This window comes from Papio anubis, chromosome X (genome assembly GCF_008728515.1).
Source record: "Papio anubis isolate 15944 chromosome X, Panubis1.0, whole genome shotgun sequence".
Lineage (NCBI taxonomy): Eukaryota > Metazoa > Chordata > Mammalia > Primates > Cercopithecidae > Papio > Papio anubis.
Window position 1 is genome coordinate 1,353,415 of NC_044996.1, and position 15,490 is coordinate 1,368,904.

The following is a 15,490-nucleotide window of genomic DNA, read 5'->3' on the forward strand; positions in this document are numbered from 1 at the left end:
CCTCCGCCTCCTAAGTAGTTGGGATTATAGGTGCAAGCCACTGCACCTAGCTATGCCCCTGAGGGCCACTGGTGAGTGGAAGGGAGAATGATGACAAGGCTGGAGAGACAGGTAGGGCAGACCATGGAGGATGGGTCTTGTGGGTATGAGAAGTTTGAGTTTTATCTAAAGCAAGATTGGAAACTATTGAAGGGTTTGGAGTGGGGAAAGTGACTGATCAGATCCATTATAGAAAGATCACTGTGGTGGCAGTGTAGAGACTGGTGCGGAGGCAGGCCAGCTGGAACTTTGGGAGAGATGATGGGTGTGGCAACAGCCATGGTAGTAGAGACGGGGAGGAGTGAATGAGTCCAAGATATGTAATCTAGGGGACTGGGTGTATGTGTGGGCCTATGAGAGGGAGGCAGAGGCAAGGCCAATACCCAGGGTCCTGCCGGGAGCACACTGGCAAAATAAGTTACTGAACGGAGGGTACCAGAGTAAAACTATATTTTCGGTAGGAGTCACAGAACGGTTTTATTCTAAAATATCTATAGTCTTTAAAAAAATCCAGGAACTACACTCTTTGTAATGAGTTAAATTGAGATAAACAATTTCAGCTATCAGCCTTGAAATGTGATAGCTGGTGATTCCAAGCTCCCTTCTTCCCCAACTCCCAGGGTTCTTCCAGAAAAGTGTGGACCTAGGCACGTGTTTAAGTATGCACTCTTATTTCTGCACCTGCTCATACACACAGCACACTTTCTGATTCTACTAACCGTAGAGATTGTTCCCCGTCAGTCCTCCAATGGGCTGTACTCCTAGCCACTCCCTCGTGCAGGCAGTACATCACTGTCCACCTGCTAGGGCTTTTGATGTCCCCTCCTACGCTAAGCAGACACTAGCTAGTGAAAATAAGAGAGCAGGAGCCTCCAGCATATACTCCAGGCAGAATTGCTATTCACTAAATGAGTCATCTTCCTAGGCCCATTTAAGCCTCTCCCCGCCTCTGCTGCTGAGCGGACAGATGCTTTTAACAACCAGGAGCAGGAGGAAAGGGCTTGCTTACTTGGTGTGCCCCGGCCCTTGAAGGTCTTGGCCACCACAGCAGTGGGCTTGTGCTTCACCTGAGAGGCCTGCCAGAACACCTGGCACAGCGCCTCCACGTCCCGACCATCCACCACGTAAGTGTTCCACCTGCCAACAGAGGAGCAGGCTGGGTTACAAGAGATGAAGGGGGCAGGACAGAATGGAAATCAAGCGCAAGGGAATACAGTTACCCAAAGGCTTCGCAGCGCCTCTGATAGATGTCTATGCAGTGCTCGGCGGGCAATGCACCACTGTGTCCCAGGCGGTTCACATCAAAGATCGCCACCAGATTGTCCAGACTGTAGTAGGAAGCAAAGGCCATTGCCTCCCAGACAGAGCCTTCTGAGGACTCGCCGTCACTCATGAGGCAGAACACCCGGTAGCTGGAGCAAGACAAGAGAGGTTTAGGACCCTGTGGGGGCTCATCTGGGCCAACCAAGCAAATGCGTTTCAGGAGAAATGGAAGCAATTGGAGCAGCTGCTTCAGACCATCCACTTCCCACAATTTCCGTCATCAACTCTGCCCCAGCCCAGCAGCTAAGGAAGCCGAGCTTGAAGAGCCTGGGGCTCACAAACAGGCTTTGCCTCTGGCTAGTTTTCTAACTGTAAAGCAACTTTTAGGTTCTTCTGCCACATTTCCTTATCAATAAGCAAACAGGGCCAGAGGGGAAGGGGAAGAAAGTAGCACCCTTAAGTTCCCCAAACATTTACACATTCATTTTCCTGGTAAGTTCCCTTTTAAAGCATTGCCATCTTCTAATTTTTTTTTTTTTTTTGAGACAGAGTGTCTGTCACCCAGGCTGGAGTGCAACGGCGTGATCTTGGCTCACTGCAACCTCCACCTCCCGGGTTCAAGTGACTCTCCTGCCTACAGGCCCACGCCACCACGCCCAGCCACCACTTTCTAGTTCTGTTCTTACAACTTACAATAATCACAATCAAAACACCCCACTTGGAAACGTGTTCTGCTGTGAAGTAAATTCCTCCACAACCAACGATGTGAGTGTTCCCATCAAGAAAACACATCCGGCCAGGGACAGTGGCTCACACCTGTAATCCCAGCACTTTGGGAGGCCAAGGCAGGCGGATCACCTGAGGTCTGGAATTTGAGACCAGCCTGGCCAACATGGCGAAACCCCATTTCTACTAAAAATACAAAAATTAGCTGGGCATGGTGGTGCATGCCTGTAATCCCAGCTACCCAGGAGGCTAAGGCAGGAGAATCACTTGAAACCGAGAGGCAGAGGTTGCAGTGAGCTGAGATCATGCCACTGCACTCCAGCCTGGCCACAGAGTGAGACATAGTCTCAAAAACAAACCACACATCCCAGACCCCACTAAAGTGCTGGAAATCTTCAAAAAAGCTATAGAACGGAAAGGCAACAGCAGCTGAAACCTTTCAACAGACCTGTGGGATAGGAAGCGGGGCAGCTGCCCGAGGAGGGGAGAAGGCACAGGGAAGCCTTCCAGAGGGGTCACCACGGGATGTGATGGGGACTAGCCCTTTAGGGCTCTCCACCTCACAGAGATAGGTGGCTGTCCCCCAAGACTCTAGGAAGGGGGATGCAGGGCAGTTAAATGGCTTCTGGGTAAGAGCCTTACCTGGCCCGATCGAAGTACTTGCCAGTATATGCCATTCCACATGCAACTCCCAGTCCTTGTCCAAGCCATCCTGTTGCCACATCCACAAACGACAGTCTCTGTAAGAGAAGGGACCCAGGGAACCCTGATGCAGCTGCAGGACATGGTATCAGGTGGACTCACACACTGAGTGCAAGCTGCTCCTGTCAGCTGTGTAGCAGTGTTCCATCCAAACGGCCCCTCCCACCCCGCTGGGTGAATTCCTCTTCCCCACACCCATATGCACCCCAAGCTTCCGATCAACGTTACAAGTGGACAATGGGTCAAGCCCAGGGCTCAGCCCGGGCTGGAAACTCAGGTGACTAAGGTGACGAAGACATCCACTGTCCCTGCCTGGGGAGTCATAGCTAATCCATACAGTATGGCAAGGGTGGCTGGAGCTTTGGGAATAGAGACAGGGAGCATAAGTGCAAAGCAGAAAATGTAAAGTATGATTTCTGCCATTTTCCCATGGCCTTTCCCGGTCATGTACAAATCAGATGTTCAATCCTATGGAGGATATGGATTCTTAAACAGAAACCAGACTATTCTGGTTCCCTGGTTTATAAAACTCAGGTCAACTGAGATCTTACAAGTGGTCATCTAGAAGTGCCCATGCTACAAATGAATCCCTTTCTACTAGCATTTACCCCACCCCCAACATTCCGTTTGCAGGCACAGGGTCATCACTAACCCAAGGAGAAAATGTGGCCCTCTGTGGCCCACAAGGTCATGCCAAAGAGCTGCTGCACTGACTGGAGAGGCCCAACTTGCAAGCATACTGAATTTACCCAACAGCTTCTGCAGCCACCGTTTCGACCTGGTCTTAAACATTCCTTGCATCTGTCACTGCAGTGGCCTCCCAGCCTCCCGCACAGCTATTCTCAATCTAGCCACCAGGGGGAGCCTGTTAAAACTGAAGTTGACTGATCACATCTCTGTTAACTTTTCAAGGTCTTCCCACCTCCCACCAAGTACAGCTCAACTTTTTGCACCTGTCTGCCCACCTCAGCCCCCATCACCTCCATTTCTTCCTCCCACTGCTCCGGCACCCTGGCCTCCTTGCTGCTCCTTGAACACAGTGGGCATACACCTGCCTCAGGGCCTTAGCACTCATGGCACCCACTAGTGGAGTGCTTGTGCCTGGATGTGGACACAGCTCACTCTCCTGCCTCTTCCAAATCCCTACACAAGCGTCAGCACTGAGGTCTTTCTGGACCATTCTTTTTCAACCAGTGCCTCCTACCTCCTCCACTTTTACTTGATCCCAGATGCTTGGCCCCACCTGACACTCCATCTATTGACTTAAAAGTTTGTTTCCTGCCTGTCACCCTCCTCTGCTCAAACGTTAGTGCCTTTCCAGCAGAGAAGAGCAGGGTCATCACTACTGTAGATGGATGGATGGTATTTATGATTCTCAGATCTCCTGCTTCTTGTCTCTTACCCTCTGCTACTCCCTGGGTACTCTTGACCTTCTCCGGCATTCTCTGCATGCTTTGTGCCCACCAGAGACTCCCTTTTGGTTCTGCATTACCAGCCCAGCACAACTGTCCCACTCAACTCAAGTCTCTTTTGACTATGTCTCCAGTCACGTCTCCCTTCCTATGGCACCCACCACACTCAGGTAACAAGCTCTGGCTCCCAGTCGCCTTGCATGCCCTTGGAAGTCCTACAAAATAATGGACCGAGCCTGGGCTCAGCAGTACAGACCAACTCTGCTTCCCTCTAGCTGTGAAGTGTGAGGCCAGCGGGCCCATCTCAAAGATTTTATGGGTGCAGTGGAGACCAGAGCCCCTTAGGTGACAGGAGGTTAAGGATAAAGTGAGGATAGATTGAGAAAATGGTGAGGCATCAGTATGATGCCTGTTATGGCAGAAGTGCTCCCACATGGGTGTTGTCTTTCTTAAGAACCCTTATGCTGTGGGGGTAGACGATTCAGGGAGGTGAAAGGCTAGAATACAGATCTGCTCTGCCTGGAGGATGGCTGTTTGCCCCGTCCCCAGGCAAACCACAATGGACTATGCTTCACATGTTTTCTCTTTTGTTCCAATTTCATCTATCAGCTAAATCTGATGAACACACAAATTCTGGCAGCTGAACAGTGCCTGGTGTGCTGCTGCCCAATAGAAAGCCTCTTCATCCCCTAAGGCCAATGGCTCTGATAGCAGCTGTTACATGACAGTCTAGACTTTTTTTTTTTTTTGGAGACAGGGTCTTGCGCTCTGTCTCCCAGGCTCAAGTGATCCTCCCACCTTAGCCTCCTGAGTAGCTGCAGGCACGCATCACCATGCCCAGCTAATTTTTGTATTTTTTGTAGAGACTGGGGTCTTGCTATGTTGCCTAGGCCGGTCTCAAGAGATCCTCCTGCCAGAGCCTCCCAAAGCACTGGTGTGAGCCACTGTACCCAGCCTTTCCTTATTTTAAACCAAAAATCTAAACACCCATATTGCATTTATACATCTAATTTTTTTTTTCAATTTTCATTGTAAAGGGGGCTGGAAGTGGTGGCTTGTTGCCTGTAATCCCAGCACTTTGGGAAGCAGAGGTGGGTGCTTGGGCCCAGGAGTTTAAGGCCAGCCTGGGCAACACAGTGAGACCCTGTCTCTACAAAAAATACAAAAATTAGCCGGTCGTGGTGGCGCATGCCTGTAATCCCATCTACTCAAGAGGCTGAAGTGGGAAGATTGCTTGAGGCCAGGTGGTCAGGAGTACATTTTGCTGAGCCCAAGCCACTGCACTCAAGCCTGGGCAAAAGCAAGACTCTATCTCCCCGCAAAAATAAAGAAAAAAAGACGTAAAAAAAGTTAAGTTTACAGACATGTTTAAAGACTAGCACAATGAATTCCTTCCTGTATACTGCTTACCTCCAGTAACCAACTAAAAGCAATGGAAGGCATTTACTTCCTCTCTCTCTCCACACATGCGTGTACACATATAAATTCTATTTATTTTTTGCCAAACCGTTTGACATTATGGTTCAGACACCAAGACAAGGGTCACAATTATGACCTTTAGGCACCTCAACTATGCCCATAGTTTTTGTCTTTACTTCCCACTGTGCTAATCTGACATTTCTATTTGGGCACAGTACTCTACCCAGCCAGATTTTTTTTTTTTTCTTTTGAGGAGGAGTCTTGCTCTATCGCCCAGGCTGGAGTGCAGTGGCACGATCTCAGCTCACTGTAACCTCTGCCTCCCAGGTTCAAACAATTCTTGTGCCTCAGCCTCCCAAAAAGCTGAGATTAGAGGCATGTGCTACCACGCTCAGCTAATTTATTTATTTATTTATTTATTTATTTATTTATTTTTAAGTAGAGACAGAGTTTTGCTATGTTGACCACGCTGGTCTCGAACTCCTGGCCTCCAGTGATCCGCTCACCTCAGTCTTCCAAAGTGCTGGGATTACAGGCATGAGCCACTGCGCCCGGCCCCTAACCAGGTTTTAATTTGCTTCGGGACACAGTGTACTTTGAGATGGCATCAAACCAGCCACACAGATTGACCTTGAGGTTTTTTCTTTCCTATCCCCCAACATCATGAGGTGGCTGGTATTGCGCCCAATCTAATGAGAAGTGCCCCATCAGTTTCAGGTCAGATCTGCAGAAACATAGAAGAGGAGGAAGCTGACTGACAGGGGTGGGATGTCCCTCCCAGTTACGCTCAATTTCCCCCAGGCTCAGTGAGTGGGATTCACTGAGGCTGCCTGCCTCTGCTCAGGCAGCACAGAGGGTGGGAGCAGCATAACCCGCCAAGGAGGAAGCTTTCATGCTAAGTGGGGTGAGGTAGGGTATGACCAAAGGAAAGGAAGGACAGCGAGCTCTCCCAAGCCACCCTTCCTACCATGCCATCACAGGGCTCCAAGTGGCCCTCACTAGAACACTAAAGCTTTAAGATGCAAAGAAAGAACCAAAATGATAAACGAGGCCCATTTCAGGCCTTGTTCCCACATGGTGGCTGTTCAAACTGGGCTTAACGGGCAAGCACCACAGCAGCCCTGGGCTCCCCCCTGGCATACCTTTGCGAGGACAAATCGGTCGTTGTCTGGATTCTCTGGATCTGACTGCTTGTACCTCATGATGTAGAAGAACAGCACAGACATGATCTCGGCAGAACTGCTACAGGATGTAGGGTGGCTGAAAGACAGACACGACACTGGTCATTTCTCACAGCAACTGACTTCCTAACACGTGATCTTGGCACATGGTCTCCTCATAGAAGCAGTCATTTCTCCCAGCCCGGGAAGAATCCAACCAAGGGTAAGGAATGCAGGGCTCACGGGCTGGAAGGGTGCTTTAAAGCCCAGTAACCTCACCACCTCTCCCCGTGCGCACAGCGAGGCCAGCTCCTAACAGCAGAGCACTGTGGACTCAGGGCAAGTTTCCTTCATGCCTCTGACGTGAGTATTCTTTCACACGCTTAAATTCATTTGTGGCCTTTCCACATACCGAGGAACTTTCAGGAGCACTGCTAACCAGAAATGCCATGAAGATCCCATTCTACTTTCTACAATGAATTTCTTTTAGGAAGTGAATGGTGACATACTGAGAAATTTGTCATGGTAGAGTAACTGAGGACCTTTCTGAGTGTTAGCAAAGTAACTGCTGCTCTTAGAAAGCGGCCTGCATGTGAGTCCAGCCAGGTCCTAATTAATTAAAAAGGGGGAGGGGATAAGACACAGCAGGGGAGAAAACCAACTCTCTGGAGCTCTGCCCAGCTGTAAGTAAAAAAAGATGTAAGGCCCAGCTCATATCAATAATCTCTCATTTCAAACTTGACTAAGAAAGTCCCCATTAAGAAAATGGGGACTTAGGCTGGGCACGGTGGCTCACGCCTGTAATCCCAGCACCTTGGGAGGTCGAGGCGGGCGGATCACCTGAGGTCGGGAGTTCGAGACCAGCCTGACCAACATGGAGAAACCCCGTCTCTACTACTATAAAAAAAAAAAAAAAGTGTGGTGGCACATGCCTGTAATCCCAGCTACTTGGGAGGCTGAGGCAGGAGAATCACTTGAACCCGGGAGGCAGAGGTTGTGGTGAACCGAGATCACGCCATTGCGCTCCAGCCTGGGCAACGAGAGCAAAACTCCATCTCGGAAAAAAAAAAGAAAAAGAAAAAGAAAAAGAAAATGGGACTAAAACCTCTTGCTTTGCAAACATCCTCTAAGTGGATGATTTAGATTTAAAAGTCACACAGATCCCTCGAGAAAATGCAGCCATCTGTTACTAATTTTGAAGGTGAAGGGAACAAAATGAACATGTACAAAAAATTCAGACAATCTATGGTTCTTAACTGCATCCACACTGTCCTTTTACTATCTAGCTCAGGCTCTGGAGCAAGATTTATTTTATTTACTTATTTTTTGAGACACAGTCTCACTCTGCTGCTCAGGCTGGAGTACAGTGGTGCTATCTCGGCTCACTGCAACCTCCGCCTTCTGCGTTCAAGTGATTCTCCTGCCTCAGCCTCCCAAGTATCTGGAATTACAGACGTGCACCACCACGCCCGGCTGATTTTTGCATTTTTAGTAGAAACAGGGTTTCACCATGTTGGCTAGGCTGGTCTCAAACTCCTGACCTCAGGTGATCCACCCCACCTTAGCCTCCCAAAGTGCTGGGATTACAAGCATGAGCCACCGCACCCGGCCAACAAGATTTAAAAAGACATATTGTACTAAGTATTTTCTCTAACCGCAATGGGATGAGGTTAGAAATCAATAATAGATGGAAAACTGGAAAATTCACAAATTTGTGAAAATTAAGCAACACACTCTCACACAACCAAAGAGCAATGGCGAAATAAATAAAGGGCATCCACATTGGAGAAGAGGAAGTCAAACTAGTGCTGTAACACTGATGATACAATCAGACAGCTAGAAAACCCTAGGCCAGGCGCAGTTGGCTCACGTCTGTAATTCCAGCACTTTGGGAGGCCGAGATGGGCGGACCACCTGAGGTTAGGAGTTCAAGACCAGCCTGGCCATGGTCTGGTGAAACCCCGTCTCTATTAAAAATACAAAAATTAGCTGGGTGCGGTGGCACACACCTATAGTCGCAGCTACTCGGGTAAGGCAGGAGAATTGCTTGAACCTGGGAGGTGGAGGTTGCAGCGAGCTGAGATCATGCCACTGCACTTCATTCTGGGTGACAGAAGCTCCATCAAAAACAAACAAAATCCTAAAGACTCATCCAAAAGACTCTTAAATCTGATAAACAAATTCAGTAGTCTCAGGTCACAAAATAAATGTACACAAATCAGTAGCACTAGACCAACAACAATCAAGCTTGAGAATCAAATCAAGAACTCAATCCCTTTCACAACAGCTGTAAACAACAACAACAACAAAACCCACCCTAGGAATATACTTAACCAAGGAGGTGAAAGGTACCTACAAGAAAAACTACAAAACACAGCTGAAAGACATCACAGATGACACAAACAGAAACATATCTCACGCTCATGGATAGGAAGAACCAGTACTGTGCAAATGGCAATACTGCCCAAAGCTATCTACAGATTCAATGCAATTCCCATCAAAATACACCATCGGGCTGGACGCAGTGGCTCACGCCTGTAATCCCAGCACTTTGGGAAGCTGAGGCGGGCGGATCACAAGGTCAAGAGATCGAGACCAGCCTGGCCAACACTGTGAAACCCCATCTCTACTAAAAATACAAAAATAAGCTGGGAGTGGTGGCATGTGCCTGTAGTTGCAGCTACTCAGAAGGCTAAGGCAGGAGAATCCCCTGAACCCAGGCAGCAGAGGTTGCAATGAGCCAAGATTTTGCCACTGCACTCCAGGCTGGGCGACAGAGCAAGACTCCATCTCAAGACGAAAACAAAACAAAACAAAACAAAAAACAAAAAACAAAAAAAAAAACAAGACAAAAAAACGAAAAATAGTAGATCTACCATCTATCTACCATCCAATCCAGAAATTCCACTACTGGCTATCTACCCAAAGCAAAAAAAGTCATTATATGAAAAAGGTACATGCACACACATGTTTATAGGCAGCACAATTCACAACTGCAAAGATAAGGAACCAACCTAAGTGCCCATCAACCAATGAGTGGATAAAGAATGTGGTGTATATACAACATGGATACTACTCAGATATGAAAAACAATGTATTCTGCAGCAACTTGGGTGGTGCTGGAGGCCTTTTTTTTTTTTTTTTTTTTTTTTTTTTGAGACAGAGTCTCGCTCTGTCGCCCAGGCTGGAGTGCAGTGGCCAGATCTCAGCTCACTGCAAGCTCTGCCTCCCGGGTTCCCGCCATTCTCCTGCCTCAGCCTCCCGAGTAGCTGGGACTACAGGCGCCCGCCACGTCACCCGGCTAGTTTTTTGTATTTTTTAGTAGAGACGGGGTTTCACCGTGTTAGTCAGGATGGTCTCGATCTCCTGACCTCGTGATCCGCCAGTCTCGGCCTCCCAAAGTGCTGGGATTACAGGCGTGAGCCACCGCGCCCGGCCAGGAGGCCATTATTTTAAGTGAAGTAACTCAGGAATAGAAAACCAAATACTGTATGTTTTCACTTGTAAGTGGAGTTAAGCTTTGGAGTGATATAATGGACTTTGGGGAGGAGAGTAAAGGGGGAGGGTAGGAAGGAAGTGAGGAATAAAAGACTACATGTTGGGAACAGTGTACACTGCTTGGGTGATGGGTACATTAAAATCTCAGAATTCACCAATATAGAAGTTATTCACATAATCAAAAACCACGTATACCCCTAAAAGTACTAAAATTAAAAAAAGAAAATGAGAGGCTGGGTGCGGTGGCTCATGCCTCTAATCCCAGCACTTTGGGAGGCCGAGGTGGATGGATCACCTGAGGTCGGGAGTTCGAGACCAGCCTGACCAACATGGATAAACCCCGTCTCTACTAAAAATACAAAATTAGCTGGGCGTGGAGCTGCATGCGTGTAATCCCAGCTACTCAGGAGGCTGAGGCAGGAGAATTGCTTGAACCTGGGAGGCAGAGGTTGCGGTGAGCCTAGATCGCGCCATTACACTCCAGCCTGGGCAACAAAAGCAAAACTCCGTTTCAAAAAAAAAAAAAAAAAAAAAAAGAAAAATCCTTTAGGGACAAATGAAAACAGAAGCACAAAATACCAAAACCTATGGGATGCAGTAAAAGCAGTGCCAAGTGGGACATTTATAGCTGTAAACACATTTTTTAAAACCCCTCATATCTGGCCAGGTGTGGTACCTCACACCTGTAATCCCAACACTTTGGGAGCCGAAGCAGGCAGATCACTTGAGGCCAGGGGTTCGAGACCAGCCTGGCCAACATGGAGAAACTCTATCTCTAGCCTGGGTGACACAGCAAGACTCTGTCTCAAAAAGTAATAATAAATAAATAACCCTTCAAATCAACAACCTAACTTTACAACTTAAGGACTAAACTCAAAGCTAGCAGGAGAAAGAAATTAAAAAGATCAAAGCACAAATAAAACAGACTAAGAAAATTGAAAAAATCAGTGAAACCAATTTTTTTTTCTTTTTGAGACAGGGTCTCACTTTGTCACCCTGGCTGGAGTGTAGGGCACAAATATGGCTCACTGCAGCCTCAAGCAATCTTTCCACCTCAGCCTTCCAAGTAGCTGGGACTATAGGTGCTTGCCATGTCTAGCCAATTGTTGTATTTTTGGCAGAGATGGGGTTTCCCCATGTTGGCCAGGCTTGTCCTGAACTCTTGAGCTCAAGCGATCCAGCTGCCTTGGCCTCCTAAAGTGCTGAGATTACAGGCATGAGCCACCTCTCCCAGCCAAAGCTGGTTCTTTATAAAAGGTCAACAAAACTAGCTATTGATAGATGGGCAGGGCACCGTGGTGTGCACCTGTAGTTCCAGCTACTCAAGAGGCTGAGAGGCAGGAGAGTCGCTTGAAGCCCAGGAGAGTTCGAGGCTGCAGTGAACTATGATTGCACCACTGCACTCCAGCCTGGGTGAAAGAGCAAGACCCTGCCTCAAAAAAAAAAAAAAAAAAAAAAAAAAAAAAAAGTTCATCAAGTTAAAGTGGGGTCACTAATACCGCTTCTACGGAAATAAAAAAGGTGACAGTGTACTACGAATAATTGCATGCCAACAAATGGGTTAACCTACAATAGATAAATTCCTAGAAACAGAAAGCCTCACAAGACTTAATCAGCACAAGAAAATCTGAATAGACCTACAACTAACTAGTAAGGAGACTACAGCAGTAATAAAAAAAACTCCCAATAAATAAAAGCCTCATAGGCAATTATTACCAAACATTTAAAGAAAAATTAACAACAATCTTCTTCAAACTCCTCAAAAAAAAATTTTTTTTTTCTCTACAATGTCTTGCTTCCTCTGTTGCCCAGGCTCTTGTATAGTGGCGCAATCTCAGTTCACTGCAAACTCTGTCCCCCGCGTAGCTGGGACTACAGGCACGTGCCACCACGCCCAGCTAATTTTTGTAACATTCTGCAGAGGCTTGCCATCTTGCCCAGGTTGATTCAATGCAATTCCCATCAAAATATACCATGGCTCGCACAATCCTCCTGCCTTGGCTTCCCAAAGTGCTGGGATTACAGGTGGGAGTCACCACGCCCGACCTTTCAAAAAATTTAAGATGGAACACTTTGAAACTCATCCCATGAAGCCAGCATTACACTTTGATAACAAAAGCAAACACTACAATAAAACCATAGACCAGGCCAGGCGCGGTGGCTCACGCCTGTAATCCCAGCACTTTGGAAGGCCGAGGTGGGTGGATCACGAGGTCAGGAGATCGAGACCATCCTGGCTAACACGGTGAAACCCCGTCTGTACTAAAAAATAGAAAAAATTAGCCGGGCGTGGTGGCGGGTGCCTATAGTCCCAGCTACTCGGGAGGCTGAGGCAAGAGAATGGTGTCGACCCGGGAAGTGGAGCTTGCAGTGAGCAGAGACTGCACTACTGAACTCTAACCTGGGGGACAGAGTGATATTCCATCTCAAAACAAACAAAAAACCAAAACAAACAAAAAGAATCATAGACCAATATCCCTTATACTGAAGCAAAAACCATCAACTGCATACTAGCAAATCCAACAGCTCATTTTTGTTCCAATTCGTACTCAATTGCCAGTTTCTTTTAAGTTTTTTTTTTTTTTTTTTTTTTTTTTTTGAGGCAGGGTCTCACTGTTTCCCAAGCTGAATTCGAACTCCTGGGCTCAAGCGATCCTCCCGCCTCAGGCCCCACGTACTGAGACTGCAGGCCTGAGCCACCGCGCTCAGCTAGGTTTAACTTTTTTTTCCTTGAGACAGAGTCTCGCTCTCGCCCAGGCTGGAGTGCGGTTGCGCAATCTCAGCTCACTGAAACCTGACCCTCTCAGCTTCCCGCGTAGCTGGGACTACAGGCACGTGCCACCACGCCCAGCTAATTTTTGTAACATTTTGTACAGAGGCTCGCCATCTTGCCCAGGCTGATTTCTAACTAGTTTCTAGGCTCACACGATCCGCCTGCCTCGGCCTCCCTAAGTGCTTGGGATTACAGGTGGGAGCCACTACACCCGGCCACTCCAAAAAACTTAAGATGGAACACTTTGAAACATCCTATGAAGCCAGCATTACACTTTGATACCAAAACCAACTACTACAATACAACTAGAGACAAATATCCCTCAAACTGATGCAAAAACCATCAACCGCATATACCAGCAAACCCAACAAAAAGCAACCCTCCCACCTCAGCCTCCCGAATAGCTGGGAGTGCAGGCGCGCGCCCCCATGCCCAACTCATTTTTTATTTTCATTTTTTGGTAAGAGACGGCGTTTCACCACGTTGCCCAGGTTAGAATTTTAATTGCTTTTTCTCCTCACATCCTGGGTTAGGGTCGCTCATTCACCCTCAGGGATCCACTACAACTGCTTCCCCGGGAAGCCGTGCTCCCCGCTAAAATGAAAACCACAACTAGCCCGATTTGATCCCAACAACATCCCTCTGCCACCTCAGTCCGGTCTGGATCCTTGCCTCCCAACTGGGGATCTTGGGGACCTCCAGAACTTCGGGCGGGGGTAAATGAGGGGCGGGTTCCAGAGCCTGTGGCCGACCGACCAACCGACCGACCCTTGGGCTGGCGGGAAGAGTGCCTTGCCGCCATCTAGGGTGCTCGGCCCGCCCCAACAGCCCAAGACAGGGCATCTACGACAGAGCCCATTGTGCCTCTGAGGGCTCTCCCTTCACCACACGGCCTCATGGCCACCGGGCCCGTGGCCCCTGCACGACCCAGACTTCAATGAGAACTTACCCGGAGCTCGTGGAGCATGTAGCCCTGATGGAATGGATTCGCAAGCGGCTGGCCATATCTCTCAGCACCTGCAAGGTGCCCCCGTCGGGTCTGGCCTCCTCTGGCAACTCAGCGCTCGCCTCAGCATCCGCCATTAATCCAATCCCTTCGGTGTCTGAAGACCCAGTCAGAACCCTCCGGCGTCTGAAGAGCGAATGGTGCCGGCGTGCTGCCCAGCGCGTTTATGTGATGTCGGCGTGGCTCCCTCCGCGTGCTGCGTGCCGCTCCCTCCGCGTGCCGCTCCCTCCGCGTGCCGCTTCTTCCGCAAGCAATTCAAGGGATCTGGAATGTTTGTGACTCGCATGTGCAAAAGTTATTGAAAATAGTCCCATTCTCATCTTCTCTCATGCTAGCAATACCAAAAGGGCTCCCTCCGCGCGGGTGCAGGGTCTTCTTTCTATGCGCAAAAAGTTCCGGCACTAGCTGTGTGGTGCGGCATGTGTCACGGGGTGATGCTGCACGTGGCACGTGCAGCCGCAACCGTAAAGCAAGGGGGGAGGTGCTGTGGCGCATTTTTTTTTTGCTTTAAATGGTAACCCCTCCCCCACAACAGCCCGGGCTGTGGCGGGAGCAGGCGGGGGGAAGGAATGCTCAGGGTTCTGAGACCAGTGGTGCCTGCGCCAGCCTCCTCTTTCTAGAACATTCTGTGAGGCAAGCCCCATGTGATTGTTGAGGTGAGGTTAGCCCATTGCCAGACTGTGACGTGACCGTGACTTGAGTGAACCCTGGTAACTAGGAAGTGTGCTCGCCCTCTGTCTGAAATGCCCCATGTCCGGTGGTGCCTGCGCTAGCCCCCATGTTGGTCTCAGAGAACCTTTTCCCCACCTCTGAGGTGACCTACCGACCTAGAACTAGCATGGCTCCCAATGGCCCCAGCTCTACAGCCCTGTGCCCAAGTCCAGACATTCGGGATCCCAAGTACTGTCTGTTGGTTCAAAAATGCCGAATTTCTATGTGAGCTCAAGTCAGGCCGCCTGGTCACGCCACAGGCTGAATGCCCCTTGGGTTCCCATGGTTAAAGGGAACGTGCGTTTACTTTTTTTTTTTTTTTTTTTTTGAGACAGAGTCTCGCCCTGTCGCCCAGTCTGGAGTGCAGCGGCTCGATCTTAGCTCATTGCAACCTCCGCCTCCTGGGTTCAAGCCATTCTCCTGCCTCAGCCTCCTGAACAGCTGGGATTACAGGCGTGCGCCACCACGCCTGACTAATTTTTTGTATTTTTAGTAGAGACGGGGGTTTCACCGTGTTGGCAAGGTTGGTCTCAAACTCCCGACCTCAGGTTATCTGCCAAACTCGACCTCCCAAAGTGTTGGGATTACAGGTGTGAGCCAGTGCACCAGGCTGTGGTGGGCACCTGTAGTCCCAGCTACTGGGAGTCTGAGGCGGGAGAATCGGTTGAACCCAGAAGGCGGAGGTTGCAGTGAGCCAAGATGGCGCCACTGCACTCCAGCCTGGGCGACAGAGCAAGACTCCGTCTGAAAAAAAAAAAAAAGTGGCTGGGCACAGTGGCAC

At 49.0% G+C, this 15,490-nt stretch overlaps 1 protein-coding gene across 1 annotated transcript in view; it reads right to left on the minus strand.

Annotated features, from left to right (window-relative positions):
* Positions 1–14,075, minus strand: part of TKTL1 (transketolase like 1) — a 31,716-nt gene extending 17,641 nt beyond the window's left edge. Inside the window, 5 exon segments of the mRNA NM_001168799.1 lie at positions 1,049–1,176; positions 1,260–1,451; positions 2,671–2,768; positions 6,704–6,821; positions 13,942–14,075. Coding sequence (NP_001162270.1) covers positions 1,049–1,176; positions 1,260–1,451; positions 2,671–2,768; positions 6,704–6,821; positions 13,942–14,075 — 670 coding nt within the window.
* Between the last annotated feature and the right edge of the window lie 1,415 nt (positions 14,076–15,490).